At 38.8% G+C, this 21,835-nt stretch overlaps 2 protein-coding genes across 7 annotated transcripts in view; one reads left to right on the top strand and one right to left on the bottom strand.

The window, feature by feature from the left end:
• Positions 1 to 17,875, top strand: part of CCDC80 (coiled-coil domain containing 80) — a 33,773-nt gene extending 15,898 nt beyond the window's left edge. For both annotated transcript variants that reach the window (XM_045540294.1, XM_045540293.1), the window contains 5 exons: positions 5,897 to 6,033; positions 7,879 to 8,027; positions 13,656 to 13,759; positions 16,217 to 16,297; positions 17,380 to 17,875. In XM_045540294.1, the coding sequence (XP_045396250.1) occupies positions 5,897 to 6,033; positions 7,879 to 8,027; positions 13,656 to 13,759; positions 16,217 to 16,297; positions 17,380 to 17,726 (818 nt within the window). In that variant the 3' untranslated portion in view covers positions 17,727 to 17,875. The remainder of the gene's footprint in view (positions 1 to 5,896; positions 6,034 to 7,878; positions 8,028 to 13,655; positions 13,760 to 16,216; positions 16,298 to 17,379) is intronic.
• The window catches only part of SLC35A5 (solute carrier family 35 member A5), a 39,315-nt gene continuing 30,972 nt past the window's right edge, over positions 13,493 to 21,835 (bottom strand). For all 5 annotated transcript variants that reach the window (XM_045540302.1, XM_045540299.1, XM_045540295.1 and 2 more), the window contains one exon: positions 13,493 to 13,816. The gene's annotated coding sequence lies outside the window, so the exon portion shown is untranslated. The remainder of the gene's footprint in view (positions 13,817 to 21,835) is intronic.

Consider the following 21,835-nt stretch of genomic DNA (forward strand, 5'->3'; position numbering starts at 1 on the left):
CTGATTTGCAGTTAGGTTTGATTTAGAGCAGAAGGTTGGGTGTATAATAGCAGGGGAAGAAAGGGCTAGAAATGTGGTTTGGCACCTGATTTTAGATTTCAAATACCAGGACAAAGAAATCAAACTTTACTTGGTAAACCATGTAAAGACACTAAAGATTTCTGAATATATTTTTCAAATAAATCTTAAATGGCTTTTAAGGTCTGGTGGAGTCAGTCTGTAGGGCAGAATATCACCTGGGCAGGACACATTTTTCACTGATAGGACCGGGTGCTCGTTCTGGAGAACAAGAAGAGTAGCAGCTTTGTGATCAGGAATGGCCAGGTTAGTCCACCTATTAATTCAATCTAGTCGCTGATCCCACAGTGAGTTGGTAAGTGGGAAAATGATTTACTCATAGAGTAAAAGAGGAATAAGCAGATAAACTGCAACATCATTTAAATTTGTCTATTTCTAATCAAAAGGAAGTAAGTCCTGAGCTGGAGGCCAAGGTTATCCTAACTGAAATAATCTACCATAGACTGCTCAGCAGTTGTGAGAATATTCTTGAAATAAAAGCAATTCAGCTTTTGCTGGAGTCTGCCTCCAAGTTTATCTAAAGCACAGCCAAGAGACTTTTGGCCTGTACTGACATCTTGAAAAGAATAGTTATATTTTAAATATCTCACAAATATGTTTCATGCAAACCCAAATTTAGAAAATATATATGAATGTGTTTTCTCAAATTACATTAGACTGGCTGTTTGTGGGCTCACAAGCTCCAAAGGAGAGTGTGAGGATTCAGTTGTGGGTTTTCTACACAGTCCCAGAATCACTCACCTTATTTACTCTGTCCCTCACTACTCTCTTTTTTCATATGATATCCTTCCTAGGGGAGAGTCTTAATGATTACCAGATCTTTACTGAGTGCCTGTTGTGTGCCAGAAGCTCTACCAGGCTGAAAGGATATAAAAGGTGACCAAGACTCAGTCCCTGTTGTTGAGTTGTTTGTAGTCAGGGGGAAGATGGACATGTAATTGGCTGCAATGCAAGGTGATAAGTGTTATTTCAAAAGAATGCAAAAAATGTTATCAGAGCACAAGTGAGGCAAAGACAGGTTGCACAGGTAATTAAGAGTACTCATGTGGACAAGGGCCTGGATAGCATTCCAGGAAGAGAGGGCATGTTTCTAGAAACTAAAAATAAAGGACTGGAGTATAACGTATGGAAGAAGAGTTAATAAGTGAATTAAGATAGGCTAAGGCCATGTCATAAATGGCCTTTTATGCTATGATAAAGATGTGGATTTTATACTGTGGGACAGTAGCTTTCTGTCTTTAGAGTGCATAGCAATCACCCAGAAAACTTGTTAAAATGCAGATCCCTGGGCCTAACTATCTGTGATTCTGATTCAGCTGGTCTGGATTCAAGGAGTGTAATTTTAACAAGTGATCCAGGTGATTGTGATTAAGGTAGATAGTGGGTCATACTTTGAAAAACCGCTGGAGGAAACTGGGAACTTCTGAAGCAATCAGAGAGGCTGAAGTAGTCCAGACATTGGTGGAATGGCCTGAACTTAGGGAAGAGGGTGTTGGAGGAGGAGGATCTATGGATGTCACAGAGAAGCAGCTGTTATAGATGGAGGTTTTCAACATAACGTCTGGCACACAGTTGGTGTTTAGTATGTGATAATTGAAGCTGAATTTTCTGCAGTGTCATTGCTGTCCATAGTCAGTCACAGAGGGTCAAATTCATGAAGACATTTACCACCATCTGAATTGACCACTGATGTTTGGGGTTGGGGTCTTTTAACGATGAGGACCTGGGCAAATGTCCTATTCTAGGGCCAGTTCTTACCAGCAAGCAACAGAGTTGACCCTCCCTGGCCATGCTTCTCCTCAGTAATCTACGGTCCAAATCTCACCAAATGGGCTTGGATCTGAGAAGCACTTTAGTTGAATCAGTACCATGTGGACAGTTTAGAGGATATTTCCTAAAGAATTTTTGCTTCTAAGCCTTGCAACCCTTGACAAGGACTCGAGAGCTTAGACAGAACTTGGATATATTTAACAAAAAACTGCCAACTCTATGTTGCTTCCCAGATTGAAGAGAACCTCGTTTACTTAGCCCTGCTTTAGGCAGAATGCAGAGTGCAACAGAGATCTGTGGCAGGAGCAAGAGACAAGAGCTGGCCTCACATATACCTTCCTCAGAATTTGGCCCGGAGTGGATTCTGTCCTGCTGTAGAGTTGCCCCTCCCCCCTGTTGGATCCAGTGTCAATTAGGGACGTCATTTTTTTTTTTTTTTTTTGGCAGATTCTCCTACTTAGCACAAACATGAAGATATTCCCATAGTTTGGGGGTGCAAAATGTTTCATTTCTAATGTTTTGTTGAAATATTTCAGAAAAAATTTTGGCTGAAAGAGAACCTAGACTATGAAATTGGTTTCTTGCCATATACTAGTAGAACATAGTTTGCCTTAAATTTTGGTCCTGGGTTCTCTCTACCCTTGAGGGTGAGGCATTTTGGTATAGTAGAGAGAGTACTGGATGGGAGTTACCTGAGTCCTAACCCTCTACCACTCCATTATTAACTAGCCATGTGAACTTGAGCAAGTCATGCCTCTTCTAAGGGTCTGTGGCAGACTGGGTTCTCTGAGAAACAGACTCTGAGACTCTGAGTTTTGCATACAGGAGGTTAATGGGGCATATGCTCAGAAACAATACAGACCAGGGGTGAGGGATGCAAGATTGGGTGAAGGAAGAATTTGAGCTGCCATGCAGTTAGTCCTTTATGGTTGTCCACCTTTAACAAGTTTTCTGGGTGATGGCTATGCACTCTAAAGACAGAAAGCTACTGTCCCACAGTATAAAATCCACATCTTTATCATAGCATAAAAGGCCATTTATGACATGGACTTAGCCTATCTTAATTCACTTATCTATTAACTCCTCCTCCATACGTTATGCTTCAGTCCTTTATTTTTAGTATCTAGAAACATGCCCTCTCTTCCTGGAATGCTATCCAGGCCCTTGTCCACATGAGTACTCTTAATTACCTGTGCAACCTGTCTTTGCCTCACTTGTGCTCTGATAACATTTTTTGCATTCTTTTGAAATAACACTTATCACCTTGCATTGCAGCCAATTACATGTCCATCTTCCCCCTGACTACAAACAACTCAACAACACGGACTGAGTCTTGGTCATCTTTTATATCTATCTCCTTCCTCACTGCATCAACCATTAAATGTGACCTGTCCCCTGATAGGAGTGTGACTTGGGGAAAGGCAGCTCTCCTCTAAGAAAAGCAATTCTCAGACAGAGATCCAGTTGCTAATATTCACAGAAACCTTAGTTCTGAAGCTAGGATTGGGACAGCACACCACAGCGTCCACTACATTTCCGTAGTTTCATCCCCAGTAATTGGTTGGGTTGGGCCAGATAATATCTGTAGCCAGTTATATATTGGCACAATAAGGCTATGTAGCAAAAATCCACAAACCTCTGTGGCATATAACAGTAAACATTCGTTTAGTGACAAGTCTGCAGGGTTCAGCTGATCTGGCCTGGTTAGGTTTGCTCATGCATCTGTAGTTGGGTAGGAGGTTCTGCTGATCTTGGCTGGGCTTGCACACATGTTAGGGGTCAACAGGCTGTCAGCCGATCTGGGATAGCCTTGACTTGGATGAGAACAGGGTAAGTTGGCTTGACTGAAGCTCTAGCAGGCTAGTGTAGACATGTTCTCATGGCCATGGCAGAGGCAAGAACAATCTCAAACATATAGGCCCATTTCTAGCCTCTGCTTGTGTCACGTGCACTAATATTCCATTGACCAAAGCAAGTCCTATAGGTGAGCTCAGAATCAAGATATAGAATTGCTCATTCACCATAAGAGAGAGCTACAGTTACTAGGCAAAGGAGGGGTGGAGAATTGGTGCCATTTTTCAAATCTACTGTAAACTCCAACTTCCTTCTATCTCAGCCATTCAATGGTTTTTGTGACTTTATTTGTTAGGTTGTTGCTAATGGTCTAATTTTTGTTCTAATTTGGAAGTTGAACTCTGTCCAAGTTATTGATCTCTGAATCTAGCACCCAGCACAGAACCAACTCAGGACACCAGTAATATTATAAATATTTCATTGAACAAAAACAAAAATAAATGTATGTTGGAAACCAACAATTGTAATTACTAAGTGCATGATAAAATCTGGTTTGTAAATTCTTGGAATCAGAACATTAATTGTTAAGGACATATTTAAAAATCAGTTTTAATGATTTTCTTTATTATTATTATGACTATTAACAAAGAATAATATATTTTTTGTTAAAATTTGAGTAATATAGACATGCAGAGTAAATGGCAAAAGTTTCTACCTCACTTTTTCCTATGGACCTTTTCTTAGGTGTGTTCCCGTATGGATGGATAAATTTTCTTTTGCTTTATTTCCTTTTAACCAAAAATAAAGTCACACTGTACATTTTATTCTGCAACTTGCTTTTTATACTCAATAAGATATACTAGAAAAATACATGAATCTAATAATTCTTTTAAATTAATTTATATTTGGTAATGACAATGAAAAATGTACATTTGAAAAAATAGTTTAATGTATGAGGAATATCATTTTTCATTTTGCAGACAATGCTTGGTTGTCATGTAGGCTCTCAGCTCCTTGCCTTTGAGCCACCTCCATGAAGCACTGTCATGACTTTGGGAAGGAAAACAGGTTCTTTCCCCTCTCATTTTCATTTGCTTTGGAGAAGTCAAACCCCTTATTTATATACCTTCAACAATCCTAATCAAATAGACCAAAGTAATAGTTAAAAGTGTAATTGTCACCTTTTTATCAAGCACAATGGTTACTCAAGTCGTAACCTCTTATCTGCAAAATTGTGGTGATTTCTACTGTAGTATATTGTAGTATAGTATTATTCATTGCGTAGCGATGGTGGTGGTAACTGATAGACTCTCTGTGCTAATATTCCTATTATCACATATTTGCTAACTTTAACTTATTCACATTTGTTTTGTTTTTAATGTAGGAGATTATTTTGCAGATAAAAAATTAGGTAGTGTTGAAAGAAACACTGTAACCTGTTTGGGAGGGAGGAAGTAAATAGAGCTGTCCTGTCCTTGGAAACAAAATTTTCAGACATACGAGTTGCCACATAAAGCCATAGTTATCTTGATTTTCATGCTTCCCATTAACCCGCTAATACCTTCAGGAACCATACTGAATCATAAGGATTTATTTTGAGGGTTTGATGATTTAAAAATACATGATGATTAAAAACTTTCATAAACAGTCACATTTGCTTGAAATTATATTCACTTACAAAATTTGTCTTATGACTAGTTTGACTTCTTTTGGACCCAGATGAGCGTGTAACTAGTCTTGAACATAGACTTTCTATTTTTCTCTATAGATATGACATGTTTACTGAGTTCCAAAGTTAATTCTATACTAGAAGGAAGAACAGACACAGGTTTCAGACCCAGAATTATGTTTAATGGAAATGAAACAACAAAAACGTCTGGGCCTGGTTCCCTGGTGAGTTAGGGTGGAGACTCATTCTCTGGGTGAGGTGGCAGTTGGTCTTCCTCCAGGGATGACACAGCAGCCTCCACTCTCACTTTGCTCCTTCTGATTCACCATGAACAGGGTGGGCAGAGGCAAGGTCTTGGTCATCCTCAGAAAAGTGGTTTTCAAAACTCATTTATTCATTGGTTTGTTTCTACATTTATTAATTTACTCTGAACTTTTGTTTAAACCTGATGTGAGTCGAACATACCAAACTAATGAAGGCTGGTGTGATTAGATGAGGATGGAGGTCCAGAGCTTCCACTCATTCACATCCCAATGATACCTGTCTTGCCACACCCATATTTATTCACATTTTATTTGCCTCAAGATAACGAGAAACCCATGCGAGTGGTGGATGATGAAGACTTGGTAGACCAGCATCTCATCAGCGAGCTGAGGAAAGAGTATGGGATGACCTACAATGACTTCTTCATGGTGCTGACAGATGTGGATCTGAGAGTCAAGGTACAGGTTCTTGTTTTGGATGATGTAGTGCCACTCCTGTGAATAGCAAATCTGATTGTTTTTGGTCAATGAGTCCATTAGAAGTATGAATAGGCATAAGTTATTTAATAAATGGTTTTGAGGTTTTGAGATGGCCCAAATATTCCATGTTGTCCTATGAATTTGCACCCAGAAATGTGTTCTCTGGAAAAGACTGAGTTGGAGTGACCTCCCATTGCATAGCTACTTGACTCAGAATGAATTTTTGTCTAACGTCAATGTGCGTTCATAAGACACTCGTTAAATAGCTATAATGTGCCAGGTCCTGGGGATAAACGGTGAAGAGCAGTCTCTGCCTTCAGAAAAAAACCCATATTTAACATAGGCCTATTTTGGAAGGGTCTGGAAGTTTACCTCCTGATCAAACATGGACAAGACTGTAGGGTTTTACACCTACTTTCTTCCTGTACTTAGGCACAAAGGTTCTGAACCACGAAAAACTGTGCCATGTAGTCATATATTAATAATAACAAAATTAGCTACCTTATTGAGTGCCTTCCTTATGCCAGGCACTCTGCTCAACCCTTTGCAATCCTTATCTCCAACTCCTAAGATAAATCCTAGTATTATTTTCATTTCAGAGTCAAAAATAGAGGCCCAGAATGGTTAAGCAACTAGCCCAAGTTCACCCAGTTAGTGTTGGACGTCATTCTCATACAGGCTGGATCTGGGCGGAGATCACTTCATTAAGTCATTCTGCACATTTTTAACAGGAGCGGTGGTGCTAGATTATCTCTAAGCTCCCTGCCAGCTGTGATATCTGAATTCCCACTGTGGGCAGAGCTCCAGACTGCTCTCCAGCTTAGGCTGGTTATACTCAGCCAGCACCTACATCCATCTCAGGCTGCTTTCTTAAGTCCAGATAGCTATGATTCAGGAATTTCATTGTCTTTAAATTGAATCCCAACTTGTTTCTGAGAATATGTAAGCAAACGTGAGTTAATTTTAAAAGATGCTTACTCATCAAAACAATCCCTGGGGCCGGGCGCGGTGGCTCAGGCCTGTAATCCTAGCACTCTGGGAGGCCGAGGCGGGCAGATTGTTTGAGCTCAGGAGTTTGAGATCAGCCTGAGCAAGAGCGAGACCCCGTCTCTACTAAAAATAGAAAGAAATTATATGGACAACTAAAAATATATAGAGAAAAAATTAGCCGGGCATGGTGGCACGTGCCTGTCGTCCCAGCTACTTGGGAGGCTGAGGCAGTAGGATTGCTTGAGCCCAGGAGTTTGAGGTTGCTGTGAGCTAGGCTGACGCCACAGCACTCTAGCCTGGGCAACAGAGTGAGACTCTGTCTCAAAAAAAAAAAAAAAAAAAAAAAAAAAAGACCTATTATGCCTTATTAAAAAAAAAAAAAATCCCTGGGACTACAGAACAGGCCTTGGTGGAAAACAACCCTTATTGCTCAGGTCACATACTGTAACATGTCTTCCATTTGTTTCCTGTGTTAGGTAGTGTTTCTCACTTCCTCTCCTGGTGTGTAGTGAATAGGAAACAGCTTAGTCCCAAGGGTAGGGAAATGAACATATGACTTGTATGGTGAGGAAGGCATGGGCCCTTTCCAATAAAAACAGTGCAGTTAAGAAGAATTCCATGTAAAAATGGCAATTGTTTCATAGATTCTGAACCTTAAAACATCAGCCTAGGGTAATATTGCAGGAGATAATTTATAAATCAATGAGCCCCGCCCAGGCTCTGACTTCAAAGATTTCTCCAGAGATCTCCTGGATTCTCTCAGATTCTCTATCTTCTGAACAGAGGGAAGAAATACAGTTATACATTATGTGCATTCTCTTCTTTCTTAAACAGCAATACTACGAGGTGCCTATAGCAATGAAGTCTGTGTTCGATCTGATCGATACTTTCCAGTCCCGAATCAAAGACATGGAAAAGCAGAAGAAAGAGGGCATTGTTTGCAAGGAGGACAAGAAGCAGTCCCTGGAGAACTTCCTATCCAGGTACATTACCTTTGGAGTTCCTAAAGAGGCAGACACAAATTTGTTCTGAGTGAGCTAATCAAAGTGCCAAAGAAACACAGAGCCGTGTATGTGTTTACAGAGAGTAACCCTCCCTGGAGAGAGGTCTTGTCTGTCTCACAGCACTCTGGGCACTGGGCTTAGACTTGTCCTGTTGGAACTGGCTCTGGTCGCAAGGCTTGCTGGGTTCAGCTCCAAGTGTAAATGCTTATTTGGTTGCTTTGGATAAGTCTTTTGTCTCTTTTCTGCTCCTTTTTTGGTATAGGAAATAGACTTCTGACCTTCCAAGAAGGTTAATTTATTCAGTCGTTGAATTTGGAGAGCTCCGTATGTAGCATTTTGATTTTACATATTTATTTATTAGGCCCCTTCTAGTTCCAAACAGGATTTGGCACACTGTTCTGGATTTTCTGCTTCTTTCCACCTCTGCAGAAAACAAAAAAATCCCCACTAAGACCTCAAAAGGAGGAAGCCTCTTGAATCCAGCTTCCCAGTTGTCTGGGGAGTGTCGTTTGTCGCAAGCCACCCTACAGCAACCCTAGTGCCAGGCAGAAGAAGCATACCCAGAGAAGAGTGTAAAAAAATAAATCAATTCACGTTCCTGCCTTCTCCATCCCTCCCCCCATGTTGGAAGAAAATTCTACAGGCACTTTGGGGCCCTAGGAGGTGCAAAGCTGCAGAAATCCATACACGACAAATTCCCAGAGGCCTCAGTTTAAACACCACCCCAACTGTACCGGGTGGCCGAGGGCTCCAGAAATGGAGGATCAGCCTTAAATGTGTATCACTGAGGCAGAATCTTTACTCATGTCTCTAAGAGCACATTCTCCATATGCGAGTCAGAGGATCAAGAATTATATTAGTATGATTAGTAAGTGGATAATCTGAATTCCTATAGATTCAGGAAGCTTGAGTCTTCTAGGATATAACATCATGATATATAAAGAGCATAGGACTTCTCATTCATGCCAGTTTGGGGTCTTCAGCTTACTAGCTATGTTGACTCTATGCTTCTCAATTAAGGTGCCTTAAAAATCTCTCACCCATAAAATGAAAATAATGATAGCAATGATAACTTCCATCCTAGAGTTGCTGTGATCACTTTTTATGTGCTCATCTCTACAGCAAGCACGTCACCCTCATTCCCTAGTTTAATCCTTACAATGATCCCATAATCTAAAAATTGTGACTATTGTCATGCTGCAGAAGAGACAACTGAGGCAAATGGAGATTAAGTAACTTTCTCTTATCACTCAGCTACAGTCAGTTCTAGGAGTCAGTGCCTGAGGACAATTTGACTCCCAAAGTCTACCTTCTTATGTTCCTTTGGAAAATATAATGTGAATTATTTTTAGTTCTGGACCTAGAGACCGAGAGTTTGAAGCAAAGGAAGATACTCCTAAAACCACAGGACTTCAGAGCTGAAAGGAACCCAGGACTCTCCTTTTATCCAAATTCTCAGTGTAGTGCTAGTATCAAAATGGAAATGGAAGGTCCATGCCTTTGTAAGGACTTAAAACTCAACTCAGCTCTCCACTGGGAAAGAGCTCTGAACTTCACTGGGCAGATGGCTCTTTGTTTTCAAGCAGCTTTTTTGCTGCTCTTGAGGTTGTTTTTCTGTTTTCTTTTTAAGGTGGAAAAGATTCTTTAGAAGTTTACTTTAGATTTTAATAATTAGTGTTAAATATATTCAAATTATAAATTCAAGCCCTCAGTTCTCTCGTAAACTTTTAATTTAGGCTTATCACTTTTATTTTTCTATTTATAACCTAGCAAATTTTGGCCATCACTTTTAAGAGAGCTTTGAATAATGTTAGATCTTGCTTACAAACCCAGTAATTAAACAACTTCATCATTTCACATAGCCATTATACATTTAATATATTTCTTTCAATTATTTGACATAAACAAAACCTTTATAAGTACTTAAATGATCTGTAAGTTTAATAAGTCAATCTTACAAATACAGTGAATCTAATGTTCTCTTAGATGTTCCAAAAACCGCATACACTTAGATTCTAACTTAAACCACATGCCTAAACCAATTACTCAATTTCACATTCTAATTTGGAGTTTCCAAGTTGTCATTTTATTAGGCCAAATTATCTTAAGTTTCACAATAACATAAATTATGTATATAAAAAAACAGAACATTTATTATATATATTATTACTATGATTTTAATTCTTTGGAAACTTTTTCTTGTTAATTTTAAATATTCAAGAACTAAAAGATGCATAACTACTGATCCATCCCAGTAAACTCAAGTTGCCCAGCCTATAAAGCAGATAGTTATCATCCAGTTCATTGATGTTACTTAAAACCAGAGATTTGGGCTAGTTGTGAGACCTGCAGTTATAGACATCTGAATTCTTTTCACCATCCCCAGGAAGAATTTTTTTACAGTCACTATGTCATGGGTTTCAAAATTTAAAAAGGAAAGCTGGTATTATCTCAAGTTTGTTCCCTCACGAAGGCTTGTGATACTTACATGGATGATCACTGCTTTAAATTTGTCATTTCTTTGATGCTTAAGAAATGTACAAGTTTTTTGCATCTAAAATCTTTTGAACTAGATAGAATCCTAAGATAGGTAATGCATTTTTCATCGAATACAAGAGTTTAAGGGCTTTCATTACTATTTCAAGAGCATTCAAAGTGTTATATGATGACAGTTTGGATGTCCCATTGCTGTGCCTGACTTGTGTTCACAACTCATGAAATCATTCTGCTGATAATTATCAATGATTTTAAGAAGTAAAGTGGAATAGTATATTATTTAAAGACATGAGCAAGACAGCCATGAGTTTGATTCCAGATTTCTCCACTTAGTAACTGTGTGATTTTGGGCTAATTACTTAACCACTCTGGGCTTAAGTTTTCTCATTTGCAAAATGGGAATATGCAGTGTATCTATTTTTAAGGTTGTTGTGAAGGGTAAATTTAATATTAAACGTAGTGATGGTCCAGGACCTAGAAGAAAGTAAGTAATCAACAAATGCTAGCTGTTAATACTATTAGCATCAGTTATTCAGGTCCTATTATAGAACTGACATCAGGGGAGAGATGAGAGAAAAAGTTTTAGTAAACACTCCAGAATTGAAACCCAAGCAAAGAGAAATGGAGAAAAAACAAACAAACAAACAAACAAACCCAAAAGCAGTTCTATGAATAAACCAGTATTCAATTGGGAATTTTCCTTCAAATTTTCTGAGTTGTTGGTGGGTCTGTACAGCCTGGTTTTAGCTGACCAGACCCTGAAGCCAGTCTGGTCTTCAGTGACACTCATTTGGTTCAGGGTATAATTACCTTTCCCTGAGACAAGCCCCGAAGAGTGGGCAAATGCATACTAATTTGGGAATGCCAGTTAAGAGAAGCAAACACATGCATAGCTTGTAGGGTTTTTATTTACTGAGAAACTAAAATGACAGAAAAGCAATTTGTCCAAAATAAGGATCTGGGTCAGATTCACAACTCTTGTTACATCCTTTGGAAGTTATTTCCTTCAGTGTGGTGAGCTGAGGCCTTGTCTCTTAATGTGAAGGTCTGTGGGAAGATGAATTATTACTTAGGGGAAATGACCTTCTTTCACTTGTGTCTGGGACAGGGAGTCTCAGATCCCATCCTTCTCCAATCACGACTGCATTCAGTGGTACACACAGGTAAACAAGCCAAAATACACCTCACCCAAAATAACTCCCTCCAGGACACCCGACAGCTCCGCATGAGGCCAGGAGGGCTGGCCTGGGCTGGGGGGCCAGTGCGGGTCTGGCACGCCTCCTAAGGAAGCCGGGGAAGTACAGGAGAACGTGTTTGGGACCCAACAGCAGTCACTGTTCCCTTTCCCAAGAAACCTCGGACAGTCTCAGACACTCCTCTCTCTCCTCTGTGCCAAACACATTCATCCCTCTATCCTCAGTGGAGATTTTAGTTTTTCTTTCCCTTTAAAGAAAAACAAGCAGAGGAAGTGAATGTAATGTCACAGCAAGCAATTCTTGGCGAGCCCCGCGACAGGCATCCATTCAGAGGTTGTATTTCATCAGACTATCATTTTCTCTCATTCACCCAAACCACTATTCCCCCAAGAGGCCATTTTCTTGAGGGTTGAAAACTCTCATGTTCACTCTTGAGGCTCAAAGGGGCACAGGGAGAGAAGCTATGAATAAAATCAACTGGCTGCCAGCTCAGTGAGCATGCTCACACCCTGTGGTTGCCTGCTCTGAAGGCAGAAAACAAAACACCAGTGAAGATGGAACCTGAGACAACAACTCCAGACAGTTGCTGTTTGGATGCACACCCTTTCTCATTCATACCCTCTTCAGGACACTGACAGCACCGTCCAAGTGTCAGCATTTCTGAGGGTCGTAGCTTAGGGAAACCACTAGATTAGGAGTCAGAGAAGTCTGTATTTTGGTGCCATCTCTTAGATTTACTAGTTGAGCAAGTTATTCACTTCTCTAAGCCTCATTTTGTTATCTGTACAATGGGGAAAGTAAGCTGTGCTTTCACTGAGCTCTAATGAGGAATAGTACTGTGCAGGTGAAAGAGAGCCATAAAGTGATACACACATATCAGGATAAATAAGTTATCATGTATCACTGTGACAGATACTGTCCCTAAGGTCTGTTAATGGACAAAGTCCTATGTCTGGAAGCCTGCAGATTAAGACACAATCTTCCATATCCATGTCATCACATGGATAACTCACATCGATAGGTTTTAAGGTTTAATTCTTGTAACACTCCTTTGAAGAAGATACTGCTGTTTTTGGTTCTAAAGAAAAACTACAACTTTGGTTAATTGAGTTACATGCTCAAAGACACCCAAAAAATAGCACTGATGAAACTGGAGCTCACGTTTCCCAGCTACAAGACAAAAGGTCTTTCTTTCTACTACCCTACTGCGTTGGAACTGTAAGAGCAGAAACCAAGTTTACTATATATTGTAAAGTCCTGTGGTTCTAGGTTTAGCACCATTCCACTTATTGTTGGTTCTTATTAATAATAGGGTAAATTTTAGAACTTGCATTTGCCTCTGGAAGAACCACTGGCTACTGAGGAAGGACAAAGGGTTTTGTTTTTCTAGAAAGCTTTTGTTTTTCTTTGACCCTTTGAGCCATTCTCCCATGTTCTTTCTTCTTGTCATTGTTACCTACTTAAAATTCAGTCCTCTTTTTCTACTCACTTCCTGTGCATATATTCATTTCTTAACCCCCTCCAAACCATAGCAAGAACTTTACTGGGCCCAGTTCTCTTTAGTTCTCGTCTGAGTTCCCTATTTCTGTTGCCACAGTTTAACATACAATTTTAGCAGGCTTTTGTTACATCTGAGAGCTTTGCCTCTCCCCAAGTGACCTTGTCAGGTCTGGTGACCACAGACTCATGCCTGACACACTATGCAAATGCCTAAGTAGAAAGACGGTGAAGACACAACTGAAATGGTGCAAGAATGTGGTAATGCAGTTTAATGGCTTTGAGGAGCTATGGGACAATAAGGGTCAGTGTTTTTTATTCTGGGCACAGAAAAAACGGACAGCCAAAGTTACTCTGCCTTCTTACACTGGCCCCTATTGTTTGAAGCAGTAATGGCGGCCTTCTGCTTCTTTTCCAGGTTCCGATGGAGGAGGCGGTTGCTGGTGATCTCTGCTCCTAATGACGAAGACTGGGCCTATTCACAGCAGCTCTCTGCCCTCAGTGGTCAGGCATGCAATTTTGGTGAGTGGGAAGCCACCTCATTACTGCTTTCCCATGCCACTCTCCTCCTGGTCAATTCTAAAATAGAACATAGAAGCTTAGATCATCCGAATACTCCCCATAGGTTCCCAGACACATACTCTATTATGCTGAGTATAAAGTTGCTTTCATACTGGAGCTTTAGAAAACTGTGGATCCTTTTTATTCCCCCAATATTCTACTCTCTCTGGTTCTTCACTCAAGTGTTTGATAATATCTGCTGCTTTACTTTTAATGATCTTTATTATTTTTCCAGTTCATTTTTTAAAATTTTGTCTCAAGATCATAACACTTAGTTTAGGTATCATCATTTACTTAGGTAATACTTGTGTATCTACTTAGGTACCATGATTGGGTATCTACTTAGGTACCATGATTGGGTACTTCTCCATAGATTAAATACCTTTTATAAAATAGGAATGGCTTTGGGAATTAATGTATTAATTGAAGCAAATTATACCACATTGTCCTTCCCTTAAAAAAGATTTTGATCCATAACTGAGAACTAGGAAGACAGCAAGATCTGTTAAATAGAACCTTATTTTTAAGACAAGCATGTCAAGGAGAAACAGAGTTTACTTTCTATTTTTTTTGTAGTGAATTTCTCAGTATTTTGAAAACTAACATATACTTTATTTACCAAACATTATTATTCTAGTGGCTTGAAAGAGCTAATATCATTTTGAATATGGATAGATAGACAACAAATTAAATAGTACATAGAATTTATTACTAAGCACAATGGAGATGATGACACTTTCAAATTTCAAAAGTAGAAGTCACAACTGAAATCTTACATGAGATATGCCTCTGCAGAGGGAAAATTTTGAGAGATTCACTGGATTAAGGTGGGGAGAAGTAGCAGTTAAGGGCTACAGATTAAAATATTTATAATTAGAACATATATGATTCAGCATTATTTTGATATGTCTATTAGGAAGAATAATATATTAGTTATGAAATTGTATTTGATTTTTTTAAAAAGGGGGGCATGTAAGTTTTATAAGGCACTAATAGAGCCTGGGTCCTTGTTATGACCCAGTACATGTAAATTTTAAGTAAAGAAATGAAATAACTAAAAAGAAGGCAGAAAACAAGCTCATAATGGCAAGAACAATGGAAAATTCATGAATTTTTATTTATACTCTTATTATCAAGGTTAATAATTTAAGACTTTATGTCAACATAGATTTGATTGTGCCAACATCAAATTAAGCATATTTTAAATTATCTTAAATTATATATAGCCACCAATAGTGCTAGTTAAGACAGAAGTTCCTAGAGATGTTAAGGATCCTTCACAATAAGAATATAAATAAAATCGTGGTTTGTTAATTTTCTAAAGATACCTTTGCAGCAGCTATCATGTGTTGCTTTATGTTTAATCTCTACACACAGAGCCTATGTCCCATTAGTGAAAGAAAGGCCTTTTGTAATATACAAAAAATGTGAACAAGTCATGTTTTCCAGGAATAAATTCATGATCCTCCCTTTTGAAAACATGACTCACCAATATTTAGAACAGCGTGCTTCACTTCTCTGGGAAAACAGTAAAGGTGACAAAAATTTTTTTGGAATAGCATTTTGCCTTGATTTTAGCTTCTCCTTAAAAGAACCCTCCCATGGCAGTATTCAGTTTCTCCCCTAAACAATCAACAGCATCAATAATTTTATTATTTGTTCCAAGATATTATAATGACTAGGCTGGGATTCTATCTAAAACCATGAAATCTTGACATGATGACTTGATAGGCCCTTTGGCCTCCTCTTCCTGCTCCTGAATCCCTTCATGTGTTCTTCATCTTCAAAAGAATTCCAACAAGCTACCAAGGCGTGACCTTCCCCCCTCTCCTGAAACTTTAGCCGAGGATGTGAAGGCAAACTGAAGTGTTTCCCCTCTGAATCCTCTAAATAAGTGATAAGAACCTGCCCTTCAAGCCAACAAATTTTTGTGTGAGGAAGCAAAACTATTTCTTTAACCATCACAGTGGATGGGGTCTGCAGTATTTTCTCTGAAAGTCACGTTACCCATAACAGCTGTTATTTATTCAGGCTTGACTTTTTTCAGAGCATGAATCAGCTTAGATTATCTCAGATATTTTAAGGTTCTAAGGGCTTTTGTTGTTGTTGTTGTTTTCTGTTATTTAGTAGAGTGAGAATCACAGCGTAAGAGCAAAATTATTCTATTTCCATTTATCTGAAAAATTTGACTTTGTTGTTACTACTAAAATCTGCAATCTGTCTTTTTCAAGGTTTTAAAAGTATTTACTTTCTTATGGAAAATTTTAAAAATAGATTATTCTACTTAATCAGGTTATGTTCTATATTTTTTTTTAATTTAAAAGATTTTTAACTGTCAGATATTAGGCCTTTGAAGTAAACGATGACCTAGAATTCTTTCCTCTAATTCTATGGTTTTCTTATTTTTTTTTCTCTCAGGTCTGCGCCATATAACCATTCTGAAGCTTTTAGGCCTCGGAGATGAAGTCGGAGGAGTGTTAGAATTGTTTCCTATTAATGGTAATGTGTTGTTATCTTCAAACAGTATAAGCTAGTGTTTAGTTCAGTTAAATTATGTGAAGCTGTATGCAAGCAGTGGGTGTACCTTTAAGATGAATACAGTTCACTGAATCCTCCCCCCACCTCATGTGTGTATGTGTGTGTGTGTGTGTGTGTGTGTGTGTGTGTGTGTGTGTGTGTAGGTGTAGGAAGGGGGGATGTAGTGCAAGGACTAATTGTTTTTAATATAAAATCATTCAAAGTAACAGAAAAATATCCATTTTCTTAACTAAAATAATGCTTTTTTGTCTGTATAGGGCTTTATGGTTTACAAAGGACTTTCTTCTATGTTACCTCATTTAGTTCTCACAATAGTTTTATGAGGCAGATAGGTCATATCTCATGGATTACCTTTCAACAGATAAGGACACATGCTAAAAGGCTTAGAGAAGCTAAAAGAAAATGACTATTGACTGAGCAGAGAGCAAACCCAGTCCTTCCTTCAAAGATCAGTCTCTTTAAATGAGATAATGTGTGTAAAATAACTGGCAGAGTGCTGGATAGAGCAGATCCCCAGAAAGTATCAGCTCCTTTTCTCCTCCCCCTTTCTTCTTTTCACTAATCACAATAGTTCAAATACATTTATCCAGATCTTAATGTAATTGGTATTTTTCACTTTTGACAAACAAGCTTTTTGTTACAAAGATAAGTGTCAAAAGGAAAACTATAATTACAAAGACGTAACTAAGCTAACTGGAAATAAACTTTAAAGTATTAACTATATAATCTTTGTTAGTGACAAATTTTAGAGAATTTGGTCTTGCCAGGATTAAATTAAGAGACTGGCTTTATCTGTTATAACATTCCTACAAAAGACATATCATGTGCCCCAAAGGTTGATACGAATAATGTTGTAGAACAGCAGGGACACTTAGTTTCCAGTAGAAAAAACCCCAGCAAACTTCTTTAATGGGATTTTGAGCTAAAGAAAACAGGATCATGGGTCCTCTCTATTCTCACAGTGATTTCCTCTGACTTTGATCAGTTTTCACGAACTCTGACACTTTAATCCACTAACAACAACTATTCTAATGTTATTCTAGGGAGCTCTGTTGTTGAGCGAGAAGACATACCAGCCCATCTGGTGAAAGACATACGTAACTATTTTCAAGTGAGCCCAGAGTACTTCTCCATGCTTCTAGTCGGAAAAGACGGAAATGTCAAGTCCTGGTATCCTTCCCCAATGTGGTCCATGGTGATTGTGTACGATTTAATTGATTCAATGCAACTTCGGAGACAAGAAATGGCCATTCAGCAGTCACTGGGGATGCGCTGCCCGGAAGATGAGTATGCAGGCTACGGTTACCATAGTTACCACCAAGGATACCAGGATGGTTACCAGGATGATTACCGTCATCATGAGAGTTATCACCATGGATACCCTTACTGAACAGAAATATGTAACCTTAGCCTCAGCCAGTTTTCCCTGCAGCTGCTAAAGCCACATGTGGCCAGCTCTGTTCTTCTACACTGCCTACATTCCCTGCCTTTTTCTTCCAGTGTTCTTCCAAGATTAAATAAATAGCAAACTTTCACCTATTTATGAGTTGTTATTGAAGCCTTAAGTTATAAAGACATTTAAAAGAATTATTTGTTTCTCCAACTGGAGGGGATCCAGTGCTAACTATTGGTACTGAAAATTGGTATTATATTCCTTTTCTTATACAAAGGACATTATTTGGTATACAAAATTCTATAAAGTATATCTCCTTTCCTTATTTTTGTATTAGCTAGTAAGTGAAAACTCTGATTGTTAAAATTAAAAATCACAGTACAAACATTTTCTGGAAACATCTGAACAGATAGAACATGGAACAGATAGCTTCTTAACACTTTTTCAAATTTCAGCCTGAAAATAATTAAAACACCTCTGCTTTGTATGAGTTTCTTTTATGAAGCTTGATAACATAGGAGTCCAGCAATATTGGCCACACAGGCTAGAGAAAGTACCAAGCCCAGCTTTGTTATCATAACCACTTCTGGCCCTATTTCTGTTATCTTTAGTGTCTATTCAGACATAGATCAGGGGTCAGGAAATCCTCACTGGAATCTGGCACTGCAGCCAGTGGTGATACTTCCAGAGTTCTAGCAGGTTGCCATGGAATTCTGACAAAGAAAATCTTGACCCATCAATTTTGACCCCCTGAATAGCACAGGCATACCTTGGAGATATTCCAGGTTTAGCTCCAGACTACCACAATAAAGTAAATATTCCACAAAGTGAGTCACACAAATTTTTTGATTTCCTAGTGCATATAAAAGTTACTTATACACTATATTGTAGTCTATTAAGTGTACACTCGCATTATATCCCAAAAAAGTACATATCTTAATTTAAAAATACTTTATTAGGCCAGGCATGGTGGCTCATGGCTATAATCCCAGCACTCTGGGAGGCTGAGGCGGGAAAATCACTTGAGCTCAGGAGTTCAAGACCAGCCTGGGCAACATAACAAGAGCCCACCTCTACAAAAAACACAAACTTACTGGTAAAAAATGCTAACATTCATCTGAGCCTGAGCTTTCAGCAAGTCATAATTTTCTTGCTGGTGGAGGGTCTTGCCTTGATATTGATGGCTACTGACTGATCAGGGTGGTGGTTGTGGGAGGTTAGGGTGGCTGGGGCAATTTCTTAAAGTAAGACAACAATGAAGTTTGCTGCCTCAGTTGACTCTTCCTTTCACAAAAGATTTCTCTGTAGTGTGCAATGCTGTTTGATAGCATTTTACTCACAGTAGAACTTCTTTCAGAATTGGAGCCAATCCTCTCACACTCTGTTGCTGCTCTATCAACTAAATTTATATAATATTCTAAATCCTCTATTGTCATTTCAACAATGTTCACAGTATCTTCACCACGACATTTCATCTCAAGAAATCATTTTCTTTTCTCATCTTTGCAAGTATTCATCTATTAAAGTTTTACCATGAGATTACAGCAATTCAGTTACATCTTCAGGCTCCACTTCGAATTCTGGTTTCTTGCTATTTCTACCACAACTGCAGTTACTTCCTCCACTGGTCTTGAACCCCTTAAAGTCATCCAATGAGGGTTGGAATTACCTTCTTCCAAACTCCTGTTAATGTACATATTTTAACCTCTTCCCATGAATCACAAGTGTTCTTAATGGTATCTAGAATGAGGAATCCTTTCCAGAAAGTTTTTAATTTACTTTGCCCAGATCCATCAGAGGAATCACTATCTATGGCAGCCATAGCATTATGAAATGTATTTCTTAAATAGTAGGACTTGAAAGTCAAAATTACTCATTGATTCACAGGTTGCAGAATGGATGTTGTATTAGCAGGTATGAAAACAACATTAATGTCCTTGTACATTTCTATCGGAGCTCTTGGGTGAATAGGTGCATTGTCAATGAACAGTAATATTTTGAAAGGAATCTTTTCTTCTGGGCAGTAAGTTTCAACAGTGGGCTTAAAATATTCAGTAAATAACACTGTAAACAGATGTGCTGACACAGGTTTTGTTCTATTTACAGAGCACAGATGGAGTAGATTTAGCATAATTCTTAAGGGCCCTAGAATTTTCAGAACGGTAAATGAGAATCAGCTTCAACTTAAAGTCACCAACTGTATTAACCCCTAACAAGAGAGTCAGCCTGTCCTCTGAATCTTTGAAGCCAGGCATTGACTTCTCCTCTCTAGCTGTAGGAGTCCAAGGTGGCATCTTCTTCCAATAGAAGGCTGTTTCTTCTGCATTGAAAATCGGTTGTTTAGTGTTGACACCTTCATCAATTATCTTAGCTAGATCTTGTCGGTAACTTGCTGCAGCTTCTACTTCAACATTTGATCCTTCACGTTGTACTTTCATGGTATGGAGATGGCTTCTTTCCTTAAACCTCATTAAACCAATCTCTGCTACCTTCAAACTGTTCATCTGCAGCTTCCTCACCTCTTTCAGCCTTTATAGAATTGAAGGGGTCCAGAAAGTCTCAATTTCAGGAAGTATAATGAGGGAGCTTCATCTCCCAAGGAAATGAATTAGAAATAATAAAAAAATTACTTATAGAATAATATTAGTAAGGTGAGCTCCTGCAACCAAAGAAACATAACACTTTTTCATAACCTTAGATTACTTTTTCAAGCTGTCCTCTGATTTCTCTGGTACTGGGATAATAATTAGCAATGCATCTGAACTTTCCTTCTTCTAATGATTCGGCTGAGAAGTCATGGATCATCATTTGGAGGGCTGTAAAACAAGCCATGGCTTAGCAAAGGAACTAGAACACATTCAGAGGAAGATGCTATTGGTAAATGTACTCAAATCCTATAATCTGGAAAAATTACAAAGAATATTTCAGAAAATGGGAGGATAAGAGAACTGGTTAACCTAAATTTCTGTTTTCTGGTGGTAGTTTGAAATCTGGGTATTGCTTTTCTATAATACAAAAGCATTTCCTTCCAAACATTCCCTACCAAATAAAAAAAAAATAAAAAGACAGGACAAAAGAAAATATAGTGTTATGGTTTGGAAGTTTAGCCCCTCCAAATCTCATGCTAAAATTTGATCCCCAGTGTTGAACGTTGGGCCTGGTGGGAGGTGTTTGGGTCATGAGGGCTGATCCCTCAGGAATGGCTTGGTGCTCTCCCTGAGACAATGAGTTCTCACTTTATTACTTCACATGAGAGCTGGTTGTTTAGAAGAGTCTAGCACCTGCTCCTCCCGCTCTTGCTCCTTCTCCCACCAGGTGACACACATGCTCCCCCTTCGCCTTCTGCTTTGACTGGGAAGCTCGCTGAAGGCCTCACCAAACGCAGATGCTGGCACCATGCTTTCTGCACAGCCTGCAGAACCGTGAACCAAATAAAACCTCTTTTCTTTATAAAATACCCAGCCTCAGGCATTCCTTTACAGCAGTGCAAAACAGACTAACATATATAGTTTCACAGTTTTTGAGAAAGATTATGGAATTATAGTATTTGGAAAGACAAGCATCTAAGTAGGATTGGGGAAATCTGGAATATTCTGAGAAGGACACAGCGTTAGAAAAGTTGCTGGTTATCACAATTCCCTTCCATGAATCTTTAAGAACAACTTTTTACCAGAGGTCTCCAGGGCTCTGAGAAGAATATTAATTCAGTGTAGAGATCCTTCCCTTGCTACAGCACCCCTCATCATCTCCTTATAGCGAGACTGGAGCTTCCAAGGACATTCAGGTTGACAAGGACTGTGAGCATCCTGAACATTTAAAGAGTTGCTCTAATAAGGCCTTATTTTTGTTTTTCCACACAACTTCCTAATTTGGTGACTACATGTGCATCACCTCTCTGATATGCTGAAGTTTGGACAAACTGGGCAGCCCCTGGGCAGACTGCAGAGACCTGAAATATCAGTACTTTCCTTCTAGAAAGCAAAAGAATGGTTCTACTTCCCCTAATCTGTGGGTTTATACATGTGCCAAAGGAGCCAGGTGAAGAAGTGGGGTGATTGTAAATAGCTAAGATTGACCCTGGGCAAACTGTTCTTTTCCTGTCCTGG

Source organism: Lemur catta, chromosome 1, assembly GCF_020740605.2.
Source record: "Lemur catta isolate mLemCat1 chromosome 1, mLemCat1.pri, whole genome shotgun sequence".
Classification (NCBI taxonomy): Eukaryota; Metazoa; Chordata; class Mammalia; order Primates; family Lemuridae; genus Lemur; species Lemur catta.